The 22,715-nt window shown below is 37.1% G+C and overlaps 3 protein-coding genes across 8 annotated transcripts in view; 1 reads left to right on the top strand and 2 right to left on the bottom strand.

Annotated features, from left to right (window-relative positions):
• The window catches only part of LOC113067044 (tight junction protein ZO-1-like), a 108,752-nt gene extending 101,408 nt beyond the window's left edge, over positions 1–7,344 (top strand). For all 6 annotated transcript variants that reach the window (XM_026239257.1, XM_026239256.1, XM_026239261.1 and 3 more), the window contains 6 exons: positions 1,182–1,370; positions 1,469–1,608; positions 3,037–3,460; positions 3,542–3,762; positions 4,615–4,758; positions 5,595–7,344. In XM_026239257.1, the coding sequence (XP_026095042.1) occupies positions 1,182–1,370; positions 1,469–1,608; positions 3,037–3,460; positions 3,542–3,762; positions 4,615–4,758; positions 5,595–5,689 (1,213 nt within the window). In that variant the 3' untranslated portion in view covers positions 5,690–7,344. The remainder of the gene's footprint in view (positions 1–1,181; positions 1,371–1,468; positions 1,609–3,036; positions 3,461–3,541; positions 3,763–4,614; positions 4,759–5,594) is intronic.
• A 319-nt stretch (positions 7,345–7,663) lies between these two features.
• On the bottom strand, positions 7,664–13,886 carry LOC113067047 (very long-chain acyl-CoA synthetase-like). The gene is made up of 10 exons (XM_026239263.1): positions 13,238–13,886; positions 11,766–11,975; positions 10,667–10,825; positions 10,447–10,571; positions 9,775–9,969; positions 9,612–9,702; positions 9,189–9,387; positions 9,015–9,112; positions 8,258–8,388; positions 7,664–8,153 (listed from the first exon to the last, which is right to left on the bottom strand). Exons 1-10 carry the CDS (start codon positions 13,710–13,712, stop codon positions 7,977–7,979), a joined length of 1,860 nt encoding a protein of 619 aa, XP_026095048.1. The 5' UTR covers positions 13,713–13,886; the 3' UTR covers positions 7,664–7,976.
• A 1,443-nt stretch (positions 13,887–15,329) lies between these two features.
• Positions 15,330–21,599, bottom strand: LOC113067043 (very long-chain acyl-CoA synthetase-like). The gene is made up of 10 exons (XM_026239255.1): positions 20,790–21,599; positions 19,368–19,577; positions 19,052–19,210; positions 18,361–18,485; positions 17,817–18,011; positions 17,619–17,709; positions 17,310–17,508; positions 16,681–16,778; positions 15,742–15,872; positions 15,330–15,641 (listed from the first exon to the last, which is right to left on the bottom strand). The coding sequence occupies exons 1-10, from the start codon at positions 21,253–21,255 to the stop codon at positions 15,465–15,467; spliced, it is 1,851 nt and encodes a 616-aa protein (XP_026095040.1). The 5' UTR covers positions 21,256–21,599; the 3' UTR covers positions 15,330–15,464.
• Positions 21,600–22,715: the final 1,116 nt, after the last annotated feature.

Here is a 22,715-nt window from a genome sequence, read left to right as displayed (position 1 = left end):
TAATTTATTCCTATGATCAAAGCTGAATTTTCAGCATCATTACTCCAGTCTTCAGGGTCACTGCCAGAAATCATTCAAATTGATTTGATGGTCAAGAAACATTATTTATCATTATTGAAACAGGGTTATTATAGTTAAATAGTACTAAAACCATAAAAACTGTTTCATTACATGAAACAAAATAAATGTTAAAATGTAAAAAAAAATGTATGTCTATATATATGTGTGTATATATATATATATATATATATATATATATATATATATATATATATATATATATATATATATATATATATATATATATATATTATTATTTTTTTTTAAGAAGCATTTCTCAGTCTCATTTGGTTTATTTTGATATACTAAATTTAACTAAAACTAAAATAAATAAACTATATAGATATTTAAAAACAACAACAACAAAAAAATGACAAAAGTGCAACAAAATTACTAAGATGAAAACAGAAAATATACATTTCAAAATCTTAACTAAAACTGTAATAGTAATTCAATGCTAAACATATTTTTTCATTGTAAATCTAAATAAAAATAAATTATTTTATCATTTTAATTTGACCGTGGTGAATAAAAGTATTAATTTCTTACAAAAAAAAATAAAATAATTACAGACCCCAAACTTTTGTGTATTATCATATACTGTATGTCCGCCTACAACACCAATCAAGCCCTTATTTACATTTACAAATTATACTATTTTTTTATTTGATCAGTATGTGTGTTCCCTGGGAATTGAACCCACAACCTTTTACGCTGCTAACGCAATGCTCTACCACTGAGCCATTAAATTAAAACAAAGTTATCTGAATTGACTGGAAAAGTAATGGCCAGTCATTAGCCAGAGTGCATGTGAACTGTGGAATAAACCAGAAATAATATCAACTATTTGGTTTGATTAAGTCTTAAGTTACCACATTCTTATGTATTGGAAGTGAAATATCTTAATATCTGTTTATTGTATTGTTCACTTGATATATTTACAAATTGCATTCTGTTTCACACAGTTTTTCCACAGTAGTGGTTAGCATACAGTTGATAGTGGAGAGGGTTAATAATCCAATAGTGCCCTCTGCTGATTGATCTTCCATTCTGGAAAGTACCATTAAATCTCCATAACACCGTTAAGATCTTTCCTTTTGATGATTATCTTCTTCTTCTAGAGCCCCAGAGCCCCAGAAAGCTCAGCCGCGTGACCCAGATGAAGATGAAGAGTACTACAGGAAGCAGTTGTCTCATTTTGACCGTCGCAGCTTTGACAACAAGGCCATGAATCAGCCCAACACTGCAATCAATCGCTTCCCTGAGCCGCCCAAACCTGCTCAGCCCCAGATCCCATATCCTTTCGCCAGGTACCCTCTAACTCCTCAGACAAACTGTGTTTACTCTTTTATTTTGATGGGATTCTAGTACATATCATACACACTCTTACACACACTTTCCGCTTCAGGACGGAGACTGTGGATAAGGTGAGTCCTGTGGACAAGAGGTACGAGCCCCTGCCGCCCATCAACCCGTCACCTGCTCCATACAGCCAGCCCACGCCTGCTGCTCCACCCACATCCCTGCCCAAACTCAACAACACCCAGGGTAAGAATGAGTCCTGTGTGTTCAGCTAGGGTACTTTCAGCCCTGTGGACTTTCAGAAAATATGTGTTTTTTAACAAACCAACTAGTTTAAATTGTCCACTATTAATGTCCAATAGTGTTTATCCAAACATGACAGCAGAGAATTCTGCCTGTGTTTCATACAGTCATATGTATTTTTCTATTGAGTTACATCTCAAACGATGTACTGTGTTTGAGAGCTATCAGTTTTGGAAATTGCATTTTACATTTTCAGGATACAAGACTCAATGCCTGATTTCATTTATTATAAATATACAGAAATAACATTTTCCCACTTATTGCATTATTTTAAAAAAAATTGCTAAATGACTGAAAAGTCTGTAGTGTAAAATACTTTTGTCTGTTTGGGAAACCCAGTATACAAGTGTTAAATATTTATTATACATTTTGAATATAATTATAGATTATTTAAATAAATGGAAATTAAACAATTTAAACATTTTTGGAATAAAATACCCTCCACCTTTGTATCCTAAATACAAACTTACAGGATGGTTTTACAAAACCAAATAAAAAACGAATAATTCTAACTATATATATAAATATCACAAGATCACAGTGAGATTAATCTAGATTAAACAAATTAATCTATGCCCACCTCTAATATATATATATATATATATATATATATATATATATATATATATATATATATATATATAATATTAATTTTACACCATCAAAGATGCAATTTAACACTTTAGATTTTTTTTTAACTACCTTTTTAATGTTTATTGTAGCTAGCATTTTATGAATCCTGAATAAACAGAAATAACTTTTCACACATAATTGCAAAATTTTACAAAATTACAGAATGACCCAGTTTTTCTTTTATTTTCTAAAATAATTTTACATCCTAAATAATGAAATGGAACATGTTCAACATTGTAATAAATTGGCTGAACAAATACACACAATTTTTTTTTTTACTCTTATTGCATCATAAAATAAAACAAAACAAAAAAACAGAGTGGCTAAAAATAATACACAAAGTAATCAAGTGATTTAAGCTTTTAATTATTACAAACTACTTAAAACCATTAATAATAAAATCATTGGTTACAAAAAAGCAAAGGGAACCATGAAAATAATAATTCCTATGTACAGTAGCTCCTAAATAGTAATAATTCGTAAGGATTTGGGAGTTTTTGAGTCTAGATCAAATGATCAAATATATGCTTAGAAAATATTTAAAAACTAGCATTTAACCTTAAGATTAAGTTAAAATGTGAATTTTATAAAATAAATAATAAGAAGTGTATTTAAGTCTCCAAAGTTGATGAAGCACCCCTCTTACATAGTGTATGGCCATATTGTCAATATTGTTAAATTGCCAGAATTTCAGAAATCAGTTGTTTAAATGCATCACCCCTCTCCCTGATCTCCCAGTGAACTCACTGCCAGATCCTCACAGCTCTCCCAAAGCCAAACCAGACCCGTCGGCTCTCAGAGCTCCCACCCGGGACGACCCCATCCAGACCAGCTACCAGCCCCCCAAGACTTCTGTCAACGGCACGGACGCCCCTCCCAAAACGCTAGGCGTCCCTACCAGCTACAACCGCTTCGTCCCCAAGCCTTACACCCGCTCCGCCCGACCCTTCGAGCGCAAGTTTGAGAGCCCCAAATTCAACCACAACCTGCTTCCCAACGACACGCAGTCCAAACCCAGTCTGAACAACAACCCGAAACCTCAGATCTCGCCCCAGCCCCAAGAAACCGACAGCGGGGTCGACACTTTCACACGCACCATGGACAACAAGCCCAAATATCAGCACAACAACATCAACACCCTTCCCAAGCCCGTTCCCGTCAGGTAAGATGATGAAACAACATCAGCCAGAGCTGGATTCATTCCTTCTGTTCACTGATCGACTCCCTGCTGTCTGTTTTCTAGCCCCAGTGCACTGGATGATGAAGAGGAGGAAGATGAGGGTCACACAGTGGTTGCCACAGCGCGGGGCATCTTCAATTGTAACGGTGGAGTGTTGAGCTCCATTGAGACAGGAGTCAGTATCATTATCCCTCAAGGAGCGATTCCAGATAGTGTGGAGCAGGAGATCTACTTCAAAGTGTGCCGGGACAACAGCATCCTGCCCCCTCTGGACAAGGAGAAAGGTCGGAATCACACCTACTTTCGTTTCACTACATTTTTAGTTTTTCGTACTTTGTAGATTTTGCCAGCTTCGATGTTCATTTACACTCCACATGTTAAGAAAAACATGTTTGGACAAAAGCTACCTTAGAAAAAGTTCAGAGTAAATACAAAAGCAAAGACAAAACATTGTCTGGTAACTGTATGTTTCGTTTAAAGGGGTTTTCTCATCAGGTCTAGTGCATAGCAGCAAAAAAAAAAAAGTGCACAAAAGCAGTATTTTTGTCATTTTGTCATTTGAGGGGTGGGGGAAACACCTGATACCTGAAGGAATTATTCAGCAGACTATTGTCTCAAATCAAAAATCCAGTGCCAAGTATGAAATATTAACAAGCGATTGTTTCAATACATTGAACCCGATTTCTTAATTTCAGTGCTTTATGAAAATGGTTCAGATGATTAAATTGTTCAGCATCCAAATGATTAAAAATGGGTTGTTTGGGGTCAGCAATTTTATTTTATTTATTAATTAATCTTTTTATTCACACAGGATGCATTAAATTGATCAAAAGAGACTGTAAAATCATTTAAATTGTTACCTAAGAAAAAACAAAAACAAAAGAAAAAACATTAGCATTAGTAATACATTTTTCTTGAGCAGCAAATCAGCATATTTGAATGATTTCTGAAGCTGTTTTACATCACAGGAATAAATTAGATTTTCAAGTAAATTCACATATAAAACTATAGGTTTTACTGTATTTGTGATCAAATAATGCAGCCTTGGTGAGTAGAGGAGACTTCTTTTAAAGTACTTTTGGACCCCAAACTTGTATTCACACTGCAAGTTTATTGTATCCTGTCTGTTCTCTCAGGTGAGACTCTGCTCAGTCCTCTGGTGATGTGCGGCCCTCACGGTCTGAAGTTCCAGAAGCCCGTGGAACTGCGTCTACCACACTGTGCGTCTATGACCCCTGATGGTTGGTCTTTTGCTCTAAAATCCTCCGACTCCTCGTCGGGTATGCTGCCCTTTCTCTCTGTCCTTTGATGGGTCTTTTGGGATCGAGGTTGAAGCTGTTTGGAAACAGCTATTTATCTTGTGGTTTCGTTTCATTTTCTGGGTTCTCTGAATTAACAGCTCACAGCTCAGAGCCATCCTGATCACATGATGCTTTCCCCAAACGGTCTGTGCGCTTTGCTTTATCGTTTTATCACCAGTCTCAATCGCAAATGCACTTAATGTCTCTTTAGCTCTTATTCACTCACAATGAATCCGTGTAATGTTGTTAAATGTGACTGGAACTGACACACATCAGTGGGTTCAGTATAGCCACGTTTGAAGAAAGGATACCAGGAGTGAATCCATCGAAAATAGCATTCACTGTGTGTATGAGTACAGGAGTCACTCCGGATCTTGTGATGGTTAACATGGTAATGTGGCTGTAAATAAGAAATATAGATGCCAGCAAATTAACAAGTTGCTAACTAAAATTATTTTATTTTTTTGGGTTTCACACCCATTAACAACCGAACTCTGTGTGTGAACGGGGAGTGACAACTGAATTTAGCTACAGCTAAATATTTATTTTATTTACAAAACTGAATCCTACAAATCCAGTAGTCACTCCTGATCTCACGATGGTTGAAATGGTGATTATGTGGCTTCTTGTTGTTGTAAATAACACATGTGGATGTATATTTCATACAATACAATTCTAGACTTAAATCATGATTTATCAGAAAAATCACAAAAAATTTAGCAGCCCTAGTGTGAATAGAACAATCCGAATCTTAAGATTGACATTGGGTCTATACCGTATTCCTCCTGACGTTCCTCCTGTTGAAATATCCACAGGTGACCCCAAATGCTGGCAAAACAAGTGTCTACCAGGAGACCCCAATTACCTGGTGGGCGCCAACTGTGTGTCCGTGCTGATCGACCACTTCTGAAGAGAGCAACAGCTGGTCTGTTACTGAACGTGAGCGCATGGACCCTTCTCCAGTTCTTCTACTCAGAAGGAGGGATTTGCCCCACTTTATGAAGTATTAATTCTTCCCTCTTTCTTTGATGGGCTGAAGCCTCGTTCCCAACAAATCTCTTTGAGAGTAGCACTGATGGCACAGTGCTATGGAGCACTCCTTTTCCTATTCCCTCTTTTTTTCAAGTTTGGTTTTGCCTTTTTCTTTACCTTTTGGTGCTTGAAGACTTGCAAAAAATTACTGAATAAATTAAATCAAACTGCTAATGGAATGGACGACCTGTGTCACTAAAATTGGAAAAATTACCCCATTTTGACATTTGTAGCCTATTTTTCTCCAAATAATTAGAAGTCTTGAGTGGAATTGGCAGAAAATAATGGAAAAATGAATACAAGTGAATACTACTACTTTGCACTCAAATAGAAAAGTCGATATAGAGTTTTTTTGTTTGCAAGGTCATGTGTTTTTCCTGGAATGCTGTAATGGATTGACACGGATCTGGACAGCATGTCGGTTTCTAGAAAATGAAGAACAATTGAGACTTTTTGAAGTGAAGAACTGATTATTGAAGGAATGCGACTGTTGCACTCATTTGCTCATGGACTTCGCTCTCGGCTAAAAAACATAAAACCATGGGCTCTTTCTCTCTCGTTTTGAAGAGATCTTTTCTAGTGATGTTTTACTGTAGATAAACATGGACGGTGGTTTTCCCAAACTCTTGCTGTCTAGAGATCTATGCATGTGCTATGACTCAGGTCCAAACGCCTGCTACTAAGCTGAGTACACAAACCTACCCATCAAACACTGCAAGCAGTGATGCCTTATCTGCATTTTTTTGTTACTTTGACCCGAAAGACTAGCAAATGTCGAATTTCTGTTGCAGAGGGAAGTTACGAAGGACACACAAGTCACACCGTAATTGAGCGGGATATTTAGCACACAGATAATGAAGTCTTTTTTCACTGCTATGCATCTGACGATATACAAGAACACTAGGATATGTGTTTCAATTACAGCTGTATATTTTGTGCTAGCATATGGCCTTGGTTCGCTGTAAATGACCTTTTGTACATCTTGATTTTGTAAAAAACTTAACATGGAAAAAAAAAAAAAAACCATTCTTAAGTGGTGGGGGGGAAAAAGGAAAACTATAACATTGGTTATGTTTATCCCAGTTATACTTCTTGAGCCTTAGCAGTACAGAGAAAAATTTAACGAAAAGAAAAAAATCATTTAAATAAATGGAACGAAAAAGGACGTCATCTTTTATACAAACAACATATATACAAACACTACATAATGGCGTTTTTAACAGTTACAGAACCAGTTTTATTATTTACAAACTAGAAAAGTGCTCGGTTTAAATAATTTAAGGATGCAATACTTCAGAAGGGTCCGCGTTGGTGGTTGGACCCCGGCTTTATTTGTGATACTGTATTGTGTGCCCTGAAATGTATTTTTGTACTAATAGATAGTTTATTAAGGCACACCAATATGACTGTTTTGATATGACGACGCAGATTCCTCCTGGGTTTAGTTTCTTTTCTTTGTGTGGTGAAAGTCTTATTTTGTTTTTATTTCATTGCAGCACATACAACTGTATTAATAAACTCATTTGTAAAGTACAAATTTTTTTTACTGTTTGACTAACGTGGTGTTGGACAATCGTGACGATTGTGAAATGGAAAGGATGCCAATGACCCCTGTATAGGGTACAGAAGGAAAGTGGTCAGTTGGGTTTGTGCGATTTAGAAATGTTTATTTTATGAGCTCAGAGGTTGATGCGAAGTGAGGTCATGAATTTTGAACACTTGCCCTTTCACCTACTTAAAACCGATAACGCGGCTGATTAGAGTTGACGAATTGACACGAGCATTGAGAAATCCAGCGGTCAGCTTTCTTAAAAGCCATTGTGTCAGCAGAAGAATTTTTCAACCCATAAAGCAGTGGCTCTCAAATTTAATTTGAGTGACAAATTTGCGCCAAAATACCATAGCATTTGAACAGTTAGACTATTACATAAAGTATATTTAGTGTATCACAATCGTATTAGTCTTACAAGTTGAGATAACAAATGGACATTGTTAAAAGGTTGCACATGTTTATGCACTTCATAAAGTATTCATGTAAAACAGTTGACTGTACCGGTCTGTAAAGTTTCAAAAAATTCACTGTAATCACTTGTTTTCCCTGAGATTAGTGGGCATTACTGGTTAGTAGATTTCAGAGTTGTACTATTAGCTTATTCTATGGATTTCTACAGTTTAATGTCCTGCGACATGATCGACTTGTGGATTTCCTGAGAGAGTGGAATGTACTTCTTTTGCGTCAGGTCCAGAAAGTAGAGAGGATCTGGTATTACGTTTGGGTCAAAGCCCTCCTCCACCAGCTTCACTTTCTTCATCTTGAAAGTTCCTGTGACTTCCAAGGAATTCTGTAACACAGATTTGGCGTTGGAGAGTATCAGAGAACAAAGCTGACATTAGAAGAGGACAGGAGCCGTCTACCAGCAGGATTCACAGAGGGAAGGCATCATACCTGAATTCGGATGAATCGAGGTCTGGCGTACACTGGAAGATAGTTTGCCAAAACACTGCATGTGTTGTTGCAGTCAAACTCTCGGCCCTCTTTCAGTTTCACAGCTGCCATTCCAATCCTTCCTTCATGACCTGAAGATACAAGAGTGCCTTAAAACAGATAGTTCACCCACAAATTATAATTATGTCATTTACTCACTCCAAACCTGTAACCTGTACAAGCTTCTTTCTTCTAAACACAAACAAAGAATGTTGGTAACCAAACTGTTTCTTATGACCTTCATAATTTGTTTTCCATATTATGGAAGTCAATGGAAACCATTTGGTTACCAACATTCTTAAAAAATATGAATGCAATCTCAAGCCGTACATCCTGAATGATTTTGGGCTAATTTTTAAAGTAATGTTGTAAGTAATGAATTGTGGCTTGTAAGTCATGAACAGATTTGATCCAAAGTGTGAATCGGATTCAAAGTGCTAGAAAGATTCAAATAAAATACAACCTTTGTGTAGCTCAAACCCAAAGTCATGGGTTCAGTCCCCAAGGAAATAGCAACTTGAAGGCATTATTAGTCACTTTCAATAAAAGCATCTGCCAAATTAATGTAATGTTAATAAAATAAACTGACTCCTGAAGCGAATCATTCATTAATAAAACTATACTGATCAATGCATGAACCATCAATGGAATATGCATCATGAAACCCATTCAATTCCCAACCTCTTCCATTTTAGTTATATCCAGATATAACATCTACCTTCAACTTTGACTCCATACACATTGGCCTCCTCAATGCAGTCCACCATCATGAGAATATCAGCCACCTCAGTTGTAGCCACATTCTCACCTTTCCACCTGCAATTAACAAATGTTAATGCAATGCTTGAAACTCTTAAGAGTGCAAATGATGGTTCAGCTGAAGCTCCGCTACCTGAACGTGTCTCCAACTCGATCATGAAAGTAAATAAAGTTGTCGCGGTCGATCCTAAGCAGATCTCCACTGTTGAAATACAGGTCCCCTTTCAAAAAAACGTCACTGAGTCTCTTCTTCACCGTCTGCTGCTTGTTCCCAGCGTAACCGATAAAAGGGGTGTGTTTTGTGATTTTCCCAACCAGGAGGCCCACCTCGTCTACAAAACAATATAAACAATTGTAGGACTAAAGCTGCACATGTAACATACTCAGTGTTAAACATTAACTTTTTATGACAATGTTTTTAACAAAAGATCAATGGGACTTAAGAGTCTTAAAACCTCAAATACAAGCCTAAACAAACACGTCGTACTATCTTTACTGATAAATAAAATTAACTATATCATAAAACCCACATAATTAGCACTCGACTTGCTGTTACCTTTTCCGACTGGGATACACAGACCCTTGGCGTTCCTCACCGGCTCTTCTTTCTCAATGTCGAACTTAATGATGGCAAAGGGGAAAATCACCTGCGGAATACAATGGCAGACTTTGCACACAAATGCCTTTCTCGATGCTTAGACATATGTATCGTCACTCACGTTGCTGAGAAGATTGATACGACCGACCACTCCGACTTTATCGGTGTAATTGATGAAGCCGACATTTCCTTCAGTGGCGGCATAGAGCTCTCGGACATGAATGCGTCCGAAACGGTTTAGGAACTCTTTCCAGACATCGGCTCGTACGCCATTTCCAATGGCAACCCTCACATTGTGATCTCGGTCATTGTCTTTCTGCAAAGAGAAAACACAACATCCTGGTTTGTGGTTTTGTCTTTGCGCTGTCCCAAAGATTTCCAGCACTCTAGTTAGCCACCTTATAAGGGAGCATGCTAACAGTCATAAAACCTCACCAGTGGCTGAATCGGACCACATAGTGAGGCCATACAAATAATGCTCAAATAGTAGAGCAAGCGACACCAAGGTTATGGGTTCAAATCCCAGGGAATGCAAGCTCTGATAAAATGCACTTTATACTTTGAATGCAATGCAAAAAGTAACCTACATCTTGGATGCCCTGGGGTTAAGCAGATAAACATCAAATTTTCATTTTTGGGTTAACGATCCAAATTGTGCTGCCTAGCTTTTGAACAAGTCTTCATAACAGAAGTCTAGGCCGCTAACTAGGTATTGGTCCAGAGCTAACGACAGCTCAAAGCCCTGAAAACAAATCCTAAAGAGAATCTCCACACAAGACCTGTGCTCTTTTACCTTTGGCGTATTGCAGAGGTAGCGCAGTGTTTCACCAATGTACTGCATCACAGTTATGTTGTACTTCCTACAGTCGTCCCAGAACTGAGAGGCGGAAAACTTTCTCCGCAGAACCACAGTGTTTCCTGGAGAAAATATTAAGATGGAAGCAGCACTATATAAAACCACCAGACAAGAATTTAGAAATATAAAATGTAGCATATAATATAATCCATTATACCTCTTTCAATGGATCCAACAAGTCCGATGAGGAACCCGGCGCTGTGATACAGAGGCAGATTGATGTAGAATATGTCTTCAGACGTCACTCCACACACACCCTGGATGAACGACGAAGCCCACACCCTCTCATGGGTCACATATGCTGCTTTAGGAAGACCTCCATAGACCAAAATACCAATGTTATTTAGGGATCCATATTATATGACTCCTTAAGAGCTGAATATATATCAGTGACCATACACTGCGGTTCAAGTTTGGGATCAGTAAGATCTGTTTTACGTTTTAAAGACGTCTCTTATGCTCATCAAGGGTGCATTTCTTTGAACAAAAAAACGGGGGGCGGGGGGTTTTTGGGAACGTAATATTGTTGAATATTAATACAATTTAAAATAACAGTGTTCTTTTTTAATACACTTTAAAATACAATGTATTGCTGCAATCAAAACTGAATTTTCAGCATCATTACTCCAGCCCTTTAAAAATCATTCTAATATTCTGATTATATTCTCATTGTGATTTATTATTAATGTTAGGAACAGTTTTTGCTGTTTATATTTTTGTTTTGTTTTGGAACCCGATACTTTTTTCAGGATTCTTTGATGAATTAAAAAGTTAAAAAAGGACAGCATTTATTCAAAATAGAAATGTTGTAACAATATTCACTACTGTTCAAAAGCTTGAAACGTGAAAGAAATTAATACTTTTATTCAGCAAGAATGCGTAAAACTGATAAAAATTGACAGTAAAGATTTCTATTGTTACAAAAGGTTTCTATTTTGAATCGTTTTTTTTTTTATTCATCAAAGAATCCTTAAATAGGTATCAAAATTTCCATACATAGTAAATTAAAATAGAACACTTATTTTAAATTGTAATGATATTCCACAATATTATTGTTTTTCCCCCTGTATTTCTGATCAAATAAATGCAGCCTTGATGACATAAGAGACTAATTTACAAAGTAATACAAATCTTTCTGATCCCAAACTTTTGAAGGGCAGTGTATATTTAGCATTAGCAGCATTAGCCTGCTTTGATATGCTATTCAATGCAATATAACAATAAACTTTACTTAACCCACTAAATGAGGCAGATACCTGTAGTGCCAGAAGTGTAGATATACAGAGCAGTAGTCCTGATATGGATGTTGGACCTGAGAGACGGGGACAGCGGCTCTTCTGAAGCTTTGGCGATGGCTTGACCGATACACTGAATGCCGTCTGTGGTGCACTCGTCTGACAGGAGGTACACCGTTATCCCCTTCTCTTTCAGTGCCGGCAAGATCTCCTCAACAGCATCACGAAGCTCTGCGAGAGTAACACTTCAGAAACTGACACACATGTATGATTATGACGACATGTTTCACAGTCTGATTTTCAATATGATATCGGATTTAAACCAAATCTCTGTTAACATTGACAAAAACAGTTTCTGATATCATGCATACATATGCTGCCAAAAAAGCAGGTCTGTTTTCACATGCACAGCACGTGCTAGAGTCCAGTATGCCAGCAGTTCTCAATCCTTTGTCTTATGTACCCCTTAAACCCATAAGAGGGGCACAAATACAGCTTCATTATGTGCTCATTTTCTCATATTATCCAATGGATAATACTGTCCAATTGGGAAGGGAGTTAGCCATTTTCCATTAATATGCTAGACTTATTGGTAAATAACTAGAGGATTAACAAACTGCAGTGAATGTAAAGATATTTTAGGCACAAACCTCTGTTTATGGTAATTTATTATTAAAATATTATTAAATTTAAAAAGAAATGATATGTGATCATGCAAGTACAGCTATCTCTTTCAACGGGAATATCAAATTCTCCAAAACTGTTTGCTAAGCTAACGGTTAAATCCCAGTGTGAATGAATGATTGATGTATTCATAAACATCGTTTATGCTTTAAAAAGGGGGCGGAGACCAAAAGAAACCAGGTTTAAGAAGAAACCCTGCTCCCGACCAGGTTATGTTCACACTCGCAGAGTAAGTTATCATGGTAATGTACTCTCTTTGGTAAAGCCTATAGGTTAATCTCTCTTTCAGAAGCAGGCTCGACTTACCCTGCTTCCTCGGGTTTGACAAACCTTCCATTCTGAAACAGAAAACCACGAGTTTCACACATTTCAGGGTTAACATACTCCGAGTTAACTTAACCATCTTTCTGAAACGGGCCTCTGGTCATATCACTACGCGCAGGAACTATATCGTATAGCGGAAGGATGCCAGATAATCATTTTACTAAAAATAATGTGCTTTTTCATTATTACCTTTTTTTATATTTTTTCCCTTAATATTTTTACATGCAGTAACTATTTATATTTGAAATAATATATCTGAAACCCTGCTAGATGTAACGAATATACTCCGTAATTAAAACGCTGCACCTAACAACGCCCTTTTTAATTGTAACTATATTATAGCCTAATATGACCTCTTCTACTTCATTGCGTAAGTAACTATCTTTTGACAGTCCCACTTTTAAAAGTAATAATTCCTGTTTTACAGGTTAAAGAAAGCAACGTATTTCTCAAAAGTAAGTTAGTCACGCATGTATAGATCTCACCAGCAGCTGCTATGAGCACCTTCGCGCCGCAGCAGGAGAAGCAGTGCAGCAGTGATTTGGATCTGATGTTGAAGTTGAGGAGTGCAGCGGGACAGCCGAGCTTCGCCAGGCCGAGCCAGGTCCACACGAAGCGGGGCTCGTTCCCCAGGAACAGCGCGACCGTGTCCCCTTCTCTGAGCCCAGCCTCCGAGCGCAGCGCGTTCGCTACTCTGTTACTCTCCTTATCCACCTCCTCATAAGAGTGAGTCTTCCCCTCGAAATGAATGAACACTTTACGCGGGTGTTTCTTCACCGCGTCCAAAAAGCAGTCCACAATACTATAGAATGGAGTTTTCCTTTTGTATACAAGTAATCGGATCCCGCATCTAAGCGACCTGTACATATACACGCAGTCCTGGAGAAAGTATGGGAAGAAAGTTTTCAGCAGCGCGGGGAGAAGAGCCAAGCCCGCGAGGAGAGAGATCCACACATACATGTTTACTAGAGACTGATAAAACACTGGGGTTTGGAGACTAACTATATGCCATAGTCTGACACCACTTCCACAGTCTTAAAATCCACGGGCCACATTCTCGAAATACAAGTTCAGCCCTTTTGGGGCTCCAGAGAGAGATATTTTATCATTCTGATCCACCCCCGACTCGAGAGCCTTGTCGGGTTGCCAGATCCTCAATTAAAGCTGTGCATTGTTTACACAAGATTTTAATATGAGAAATGCATTCAAATAATTAACTGATTTGTTGTAAAGCTGTAGGGTTTGAACGTCCTTAAATGAAATTATGCTGAATTTGGGGTGGTGTTGGCGCAGTGGATAAAACCCGGGTTCGAATCAACTGCGAGACACCAATGTGTCCCTAAACAAGACACTTCACCCCTAGTTGCTCCAGAGGCGTGCGACCTCTGACATATATAGCAATTGTAAGTTGCTTTGGATAAAAGCGTCAGCTAAATGAATTTGACATTGCTCGTAATTTCATTTGTGTGTAAAAATTGCATACTGCTAGAATATTTTCATGTTAAATCTGGTAAATGTATTTTAAGAGTATTATACTTCAAAGATTTTAGACTGGTTGACAATTGTGTTTAGGGGATAAATTAACATTTTGTTCATTTCTTTGCTGCCACGGCTGTACAGTAAACTCAACTCAGGTCCAACTCAGTCACATTATCATTCTTTTTTTAGCAGACTCAAATTACACAAAATAACATTTGAAAACATATTTTTGGGCTCCCCAGTTTACAGTAGTTAAGCACTGAGTGGGGGGGGGGGGTCTTTAATTGTTTTTATGTTTAATTCCATGCAGTGGCACGAAATAATTATACGTTTTGTTTATTTCTTTCTTAACGCCAATCAAGCATCTATGGCTGTATTCATGACGGGAACCAGTTAAACGAGTCGAACCATACTCAAGTCTTGTTTTTTACACACGTCCAGGGACAATTTATAATATTCAGTTAAAATAACCTGCATGTCTTTGGGCTGTGGAAAGAAATGAATAATTATATACTAGGTAGGTCATCATATTATAGGAACTTATTATGTGAGCTGATAGTCAAATTATTTTATATTCTAATTACACAACTTAAATTTAAACAATAATATATATATAGTCTAAAATACTCCTGCAATAAATATATTTTTTTCTATAATATATATATATATATATATATATATATATATATATATATATATATATATATATATATTGCAGGAGTATTTTAGACTCACAATATGGCAACCCTCATCCATTCAGCCTTTGAGACATGAGTGAGTGGGAGGGTTTCTCTGGGAACCAATCATCTTCCAGTAAACTCTTATGAAATTATTTGTTCACTGCAGACTGGGGAAGGGGAGAGAAAGTATCAAATTCTTAGAGAGACTTTTCAGACTGACAATGAAGTACTTTTACAAATTTTATTGTCTTTTTAAACAATATTTCCAAATATTAGTATAAAAACATAATAAAAACTTGTAAAAGGATCTTTTGAAACATGCACTATAAGCAAAATTACTTTTTTTACACCACAATTTGTTGAATTTATAATAGTCTCTGGCATATATATATATATATATATATATATATATATATATATATATGCACATACATCTTTGGTTGTTATTTGTTATCTCTGTACATCTCTCTTGAAAATGTACATTTTGAATCGGGAACAAATAAAAGATCAGATTTTGTCATCATGAATGATAACAAAGAACAAATACTGCTCTTCACAATCTGAAGCGTCCGTCCAGTATCGACTGATATGTGTCACGTGTCAGAGGTCTGTAGCTTTTCACTGTCTCATCTAAAACAAACAGAGGGTCCGTGATTACAGCAGGGTCGAAGCCCTCCTCTACCAGCTTCCCTTTCAGCTGTTTGAAGGTGCAAGTCACAGCCAAACAATCCTGTAATGAGAAATCCTTTAACTAATTTTAGAAATATGAAAGAATACGTAAATATTAGGACCAAGGGATCATGTATTTAGAAAGAGCATTATGAAGTTACCTGAATCCTTATGAAACGTGGTCTGGCATAAGAGGGGAGGTAAGTGGTCACATGACTAAAAATGACTTCAGGCTCAAACTGATGGTCTTTCTTTAGTGTGATGGTAGCCATTCCTGCCCTCCCCTCATACCCTTCAAAAAAAAAAAAAAAAAAAAAAAAAAAAATACAAATCAACAGCGTCACTAATAAGGGTGTGACTATCACCTGGAAAGTTTAAAGGGATAGCTGACCCCAAAATGAAAATTTGCTGAAAATACACTCACCCCAAGGCCATTCAAGATGCAGATGAGTTTGTTTCCTTATCTGAACCTAGAGATACTGAGAAATCTATCATTACATCACTTGTTCACCAGTGGATCCTCTGCAGTGAATGGGTACCGTCAGAATGACAGTCCAAACAGCTGATAAAAACATCACAATAATCCACAAGTAATACTAGTCCATAATCCATAATAACGCTTCCTCCTTTAAAAAATAAAGTCTATCCTCTGTTGTCCTCTAACATCAAAATCCACCCCCATATTTGTTTTAGATCTCTTTGGACTGTTTATACTTGTAAACAGTGATTGATCTGTGCATATTTCTCTCCTGGTTCAGAGGAGATGGTTACACTGGAGGAAGCAATATTTTGTAATGTGTTAACGGATTTGTTTCTTACAAACATGCAGCTTTTTGCTTCCCAAGACATTAACTGATGGACTGGTGTGCTGTGGATTATTGTGATGTTTTTATCAGCTGTTTGGACTCTCATTCTGACGGCACCCATTCACTGCAGAGGATCCACTGGTGAGCAAGTGATGTACTGCTAACATTTCTTCAAATCTGTTCCCATGAAGAATCACACTCATCTACATCTTGGATGTTCTGAGGATGAGTAGATTTTCAGCAAACTGAAATCTCAGCATGAACTGTTTTAAAAGGAGTAAAATAGCATTGAACCTGGAACTGTAACGCCGTATGTGTTTGCTTCCTCAATACTCGCTGCCATAGTCAGGATGTCAGACACTTCATTAGTGGAAACATTTTCCCCTTTCCACCTGAGATGAAGAGGACCATGCATTTAAGATTTGGCTATTTGATTGTTTTGTTAAAGCTGTAACTTCTGCTTTAAAGTATAGAAACAGGGTTGTTCAGTTAAAAAAAAAATTGGAATCAACTTCAATTCTGATTCCTGGTTCTAGAATTAATGGAATCAATGTGGATTTCAACTCTTTTATTTATTTATTTATTAACATTAGAAAAATATGTTCACTAAATCTTGCTCTGTCTACATGATAAACTGTAATGGCTTACATCCTTATTTTATATTCATCCTAATATTCCCTGATTATTAGACACCTAGAACAAATCTGTTTGAAATAAAACATGCAATACAGACACTGTTGCACATTGTAGGACACTTGTCTAAGATGGAAATGAATTGGACTTCTCATCAGTATTAGTGAGTGACTATCAATGATGAGCTCTGTTGAACTACTAAAAAGGAGTCAAATCCCTTTGATATAACCGATTCCAACCTTTGGATCAAATATTTTTGCGAACAACTATTCTAAATGGCATTTCTTCACCTAAAAGTGTCGCCCACCCGATCCTGGAAGTAGATGAAGTTTTCGTGGTCGGTCCTGAACAGATCTCCAGAGTTGAAGTAAACATCTCCCTTCTCAAACACATTGTAGAGTTTCTTCTTCTCTGTCTGTTTGGGATCCCTGGCATATCCAGCAAATTGGGCCTTCTGGGTAATCTTTGATACTAGTAGGCCTGTCTCACCTGTATAATAAATAATGACACATTCTTCAAAGTAAAAAGCTAATAAGTTTGCTTTATTTTATCTATTTTATGCATACAAACATGCTTGCTCTGAAGAACATTTGACTTGCCTTTAGCTACTTCTATGCAAAATCCATCTGCGTTTCTCACAGGCTCCTCGTGTTCTTGGTCAAACTTCACCAATGCATATGGATAGAGTTTCTGAAACGACATGTTCAGACAATTTGAAGATGTTAGAACAGCTTTCATTTCTCTAACGTGATGGATTGCGAGGAAAAGAGTAAGAAACACTTTCAGAGTAAATCTACCTTATGAAAAATATTCACTCTACCGATGGCCCCCATTTTCCCAGCGTAGTTCAAAAAGCCCAGGGTTCCTTCGGTTGAGCCGTAAAACTCTTGGATGTCAACATTTCCAAATCTGTTCATGAACGTCCTCCACACCTCTGGTCTGATCCCGTTCCCTATGGCCATTCTGACGTTGTGTACTTGGTCGCTAACACGCTTGTAAGAATGAGAGAACAAAGATAAGAAAACAAAAACTGAAAGCTTAAAACAAAGCAGTGCAGACAGTGGAGTGGAGAGTGGGGTAAAATGTGTCACCAACAAATATTTTATGTAAACGGGTCACATATTCCAGGTGATATGATTCTACATACACTACTGTTAACTTTTTCTTTACTCTGTGGCCAGTGGGCAAGTTAAAAAGATTGGCTCATCTTACCCCACTCTTCATCATATACATCAGAGGGCAACCAACACGACCTTCTTTTCAACAGTAGATGACAAAAAAATAAAATAAAAGAGGAAGATTGTGTGGTTTGCTGTTTGGCTTCTTAAAATGTTCTAATACCTTTGGGGTATTGCAGAGGTAGCGCATTGTTTCTCCAATATACTGTATCACAGTCACATTATATTTCCTGCAGTCATCCCAGAACTGAGAGGAAGAAAACTTGCTCTTCAAGACAACGGTGGCTCCTGAACACAAAACAAACCAAAGCATAAAACAAAAGGGAAAAAGCCAAAACCCATGAAAGCGTGTACACATTCATAAAAAAAAGCAAAGCAAAACAAAACAAAACGAAAGACAGCATCCATGGAAGCACATATAAAACAAATCAACATCTATGAAAGCACATGCAAAAAACTAAACAAAATCAACATCCATTAAAGCATGCAAAAATACACTAGTGCTGTCAAAAGATTAATCGCATCCAAAATAAACATCATTGTTTACATGTGTGTACTGTGTATATTTATTATGTATATATAAATACAAACACATGCATGCATATATTTAAGAAAAATATTTGGTTTATGCATTATATATATATATATATATAAATAAATGTAAATATTTTAAAAATGTATACTGTATGTGTGTATTTATATATACATAATAACTATACACAGTTCAGAACATATATATTATGTAAACAAACTTTTATTTTGGATGCGATTATTTATTTGACAGCACTAAAACACACAAAACAAAACTTTTTTTTTTTTTGGATTAGCAACAACAAAAACCACAAAATCCAGACCTCTTTCAATAGCCCCACCGAATCCAATGCCGAAGCCAGCACTGTGATACAAGGGAAGGCAGATGTACACCACATCGTCAGACTTCACACCACAAATGGAAAAAAGGGAGGCTATGGCCCACAACCTCAGCTGAGCCATCACTGCTGCCTTAGGAAGACCTGCAGGGCACACGGCTCATGAAATCCAGCGCTTCACTCACTTATTAATTACAGATTTGTCATTTTCCTGACACTTTTATGCATTCTCTCTGGTGCAAAATCATCTGCAGTCAAAAACAGAGTACAGTAACACATCAGTCACTGAATCCAGTCTTACCTGTCGTGCCAGATGTGTAGATGTACGCCGCTGGGCTGCTCAGGGTGATGTTGGCCCTCAGGTCTGCAGGAATCGGCTCATCTGAGGCCTGAGCGATCTTGTCTGAAAGACTCTCCATTCCCTCAGTGGTCACATGGTCAGTCAGTATATAGACAGAGATGCCCTGCTCTCTCAGAGCGGGCAGCACCTCCTCAACAGCATCCTGCAGTTCTACACGAGGGGTTTTCATTACATTAGGTGTGCATTACACTATTTCAATGCACAACTTAGAGGCAAAGAATAATGGAAGCATTTATCTGCCATGGGATAAATAAACTGAAACTTCTGTCTTTTTTCTCACAATTCTGAGTTTATATCTCACAGTTCTGACATATTTTTTTTAAAAATTGCAAGATAAAATTCAGAATTTCGAGATACAAACTCATAATTGCATGATGTTAATTCATAATTACAAAAAAAGTCTGAATTGTGAGCTATAAACTCACAACTGCGAGAAATAAAGTGTGAATCGCAAGAAATAAAATTTCAGATCTCAGATAAAAATACAGTTGCAAGATAGATTTTAAAATAACTTGCAATTCGGAGAAAAAAAAAGTCAGAGTTGCCAGATGTTAACTTGCAATTGTGAGATAAACATGCAATTCTGAAAAAACAATATATAAATAGAATTACGAGATGTTTTCTTTTCTATTCTGTGACTGAAAAACCAAAAAGCAAACATACAAATAAATAAATAAACAAATGCAAAAAAAATAAAAAATAAAAATCTAATTACTGTATTTTTTTTTTACCCAAAATTATGCATCGGACTAAGACAGGATGTGTTTTTCAGGTTTTTCAAGCATAAACAGTACCCAAAACGCCCGAGAATAACATTTAAAGAACAACTTAAAGAAAAAAAAAAACACATTCTGTCTGATAGGGGCCAACACCAATATATGATCAAATAACACCAAAGCCACTCATTTTCTTCTAAGAAAAAAAAAAGTTCTTAAAAAGTTCTTGAGAAAAGATTAGAACTTATTAAGAACTTTCAGGAACTGCACTTAAAAGGAATTCCAAGACGTTCACAAGAATGTTTCAAACCATGCATTTGTATAATTTGTCTGTTATGTCGCCTGTTATGTTGATTTGTGAGAAAATTAGAATGCAGGTTTGAAATAAACATCATCAATCAATCAATCAATGTTTGTTCCTAAGAATTGTTGTTTTTTAATAGGCTGAACAAAGCGTTGAGTTTAAAGTTACTTGCATCACAGCACACACTGCACTAACTTAGCCAAGAAACATACAGACAAATGCTAATAACAGTGTTGAGACAGACAGGTCAAGGACATCACAGACACCATGTCAACAGTTTTACAGTGAATACAGTCACTACATCAAACACTGATGCATCTGACAAACAAAAGTTCGCAGTACCTGCAGCAGCTATCAGCACAGTGGCCCCACAGCAGGTGAAGCAGTGCAGAAGACATTTGGATCGGATGTTATGATTGAGAAGAGCAACAGAACACCCGATCTTGGCCAAAGCCAACCACATCCACAAAAACATGGGCTCATTTCCCAGCAGAAGCGCAACCGTGTCTCCTTCGTGAAGATCCGCGTGCTTCAACAAGCTCCTCGCGATCTTATTACTCCGTTTATCCGACTGCGCATACGAGTGGGTCTCATCCCGGAACCGAATGAACGCTTTGTGCGGGTGCTTCTGAACCGAATCCAAGAATCGATCCAGTAAGGTATAGGGAGGTCTGGATTTGAGATATTTAGTCATACGATATATAGCCATTGCTATCCGACGCGCGTATGTGACCTCTTTGATAAGGTAAGGATAACGGAATCTTACTGTAAATAAAAGTAAAATGGTACTTACAATAAACCAAAACATTATGAGATCCGATTCCTTTACCCTAAAGTCTACTTTCTAAAACAACGTTTAGATAGAAAGTGTGTTGTGTAGGCGGTGCCTCGTTTTGTGGGAATGGACACAGACTGGAGCAGATAGTTATGAAATGAAGAGAAATTGACAAACAGGCAACATTTGAACAGTTCGCGACGCTATAAACTACAACACTGTAAACACGTAGACTACCCTTGTTGGAAAATTATTTCTCTAATGCTATACTCTTCTGAGAAATCAGCCGTCTGTCGTCCTGTTTTGATTTTTCTCCTCATGTCTCGCAGAGAATCCTAGGAACTCAAACAAATAATGTTAGCCACGAGTCAATAAATTATGGCACAACTGCCCATTTTCGCCCTAAAATGTCAACCCTGTTATGTTGAAGAATGTGGATGTTTGTGGAAATTTCACAACGTGAAAGAAAACGGTTACACTTATGCATATATATTGTATGCATTTAGCTGAGATGTCATGTTAATAAGTAGTTAATTACTATTTTAATACATCATTTACCATGTTTAATGATACTAACAATACAAATTATATTTGTGATATAGTGCATACAGTAAAGAATCGAGACAACGATTTGATTCATTCTGCTTAACCCATTTAACTACTCTATAAATTATATTGTGATAAAAGCAAAACATTTTCAGTAAGTTATTTTAAAAAAAGAATACATCTTAAAGGGATATTTCACCCAAAAATGTAAATGAGATGTTTATCTGCTTACCCCCAGGGCATCCAGGATGTAGGTGACTTTGTTTCTTCAGCAGAACACAAACTAAGATTTTTAAGTCAAACCGCTGCAGTCTGTCAGTCATATGATGGAAGTGGATGAGAATCACGACTTTGAGAGTAAAAAAACAAACAAACAAAAAACATGCACAAATGCAACCAAATTAAACCCTGCAGCTCGTGACAATACTTTGATACGTAAAGATATTAAATGATCAATCTGTGCAAAAAACAACAGTATTTATATTGTTGTTTTTTACCTCTGATTCACAGCAGTGTCCAAACTGTCCTGAGCACGTTCACGTCATAGGGGCTGTTCACATGTCACACCTAAAAACACCTGTACAGCTATGATCAGCTGTTCCTTCATCTTAGCTGAGCTTTCAATGTTGTTATGGGAAAGGATGAAGCTGATTGGTTGTTGTTTTTTTACATGACCTGCAGTGCACTTGCGACATACTGAAAAGCTGAAATGATTATATCTCGATGCGGCGTGGACATGCCTGGAACAAATGAACGCATCGCTTGCATTATGAGCACGCCTGTCTACATTTGAAATAATGAACTTGAGCGTGCAAAAAATGTGATATGTGAACAGCACCTTTTTCTTCAGCCAGCACCTGATGAGTCTTATTCTTCTTCTTGTTTTATGGCAGATTGCAGACTTAGGTGCATTACTGCCACCGATCTCTCAAGTGGACCATTGACAC

This window comes from Carassius auratus, chromosome 50 (genome assembly GCF_003368295.1).
Source record: "Carassius auratus strain Wakin chromosome 50, ASM336829v1, whole genome shotgun sequence".
NCBI classification, from domain to species: domain Eukaryota; kingdom Metazoa; phylum Chordata; class Actinopteri; order Cypriniformes; family Cyprinidae; genus Carassius; species Carassius auratus.
Note: the sequence above shows the minus strand (reverse complement) of the source record. Positions and strands in the feature narration are given on the sequence as shown.

Excerpts from the sequence above, each read along its gene's own strand:
- LOC113067047 (XM_026239263.1), bottom strand. The coding sequence starts at position 13,712 with ATGTATGTGTGGATCTCTCTCCTCGCGGGCTTGGCTCTTCTCCCCGCG. Across the intron at positions 10,826-11,765 it reads CTACACTTCTGGCACTACAG|GTCTTCCTAAAGCAGCATAT; the intron begins GTATCTGCCTCA and ends TGGTCTATGGAG. Across the intron at positions 9,970-10,446 it reads ACCTCTGCAATACGCCAAAG|AAAGACAATGACCGAGATCA; the intron begins GTAAAAGAGCAC and ends TTCTCTTTGCAG.
- LOC113067043 (XM_026239255.1), bottom strand. The coding sequence starts at position 21,255 with ATGTTTTGGTTTATTGTAAGTACCATTTTACTTTTATTTACAGTAAGA. Across the intron at positions 19,211-19,367 it reads CTACACATCTGGCACGACAG|GTCTTCCTAAGGCAGCAGTG; the intron begins GTAAGACTGGAT and ends TGTGCCCTGCAG. Across the intron at positions 15,642-15,741 it reads CACGTTTCATAAGGATTCAG|GATTGTTTGGCTGTGACTTG; the intron begins GTAACTTCATAA and ends TTCTCATTACAG.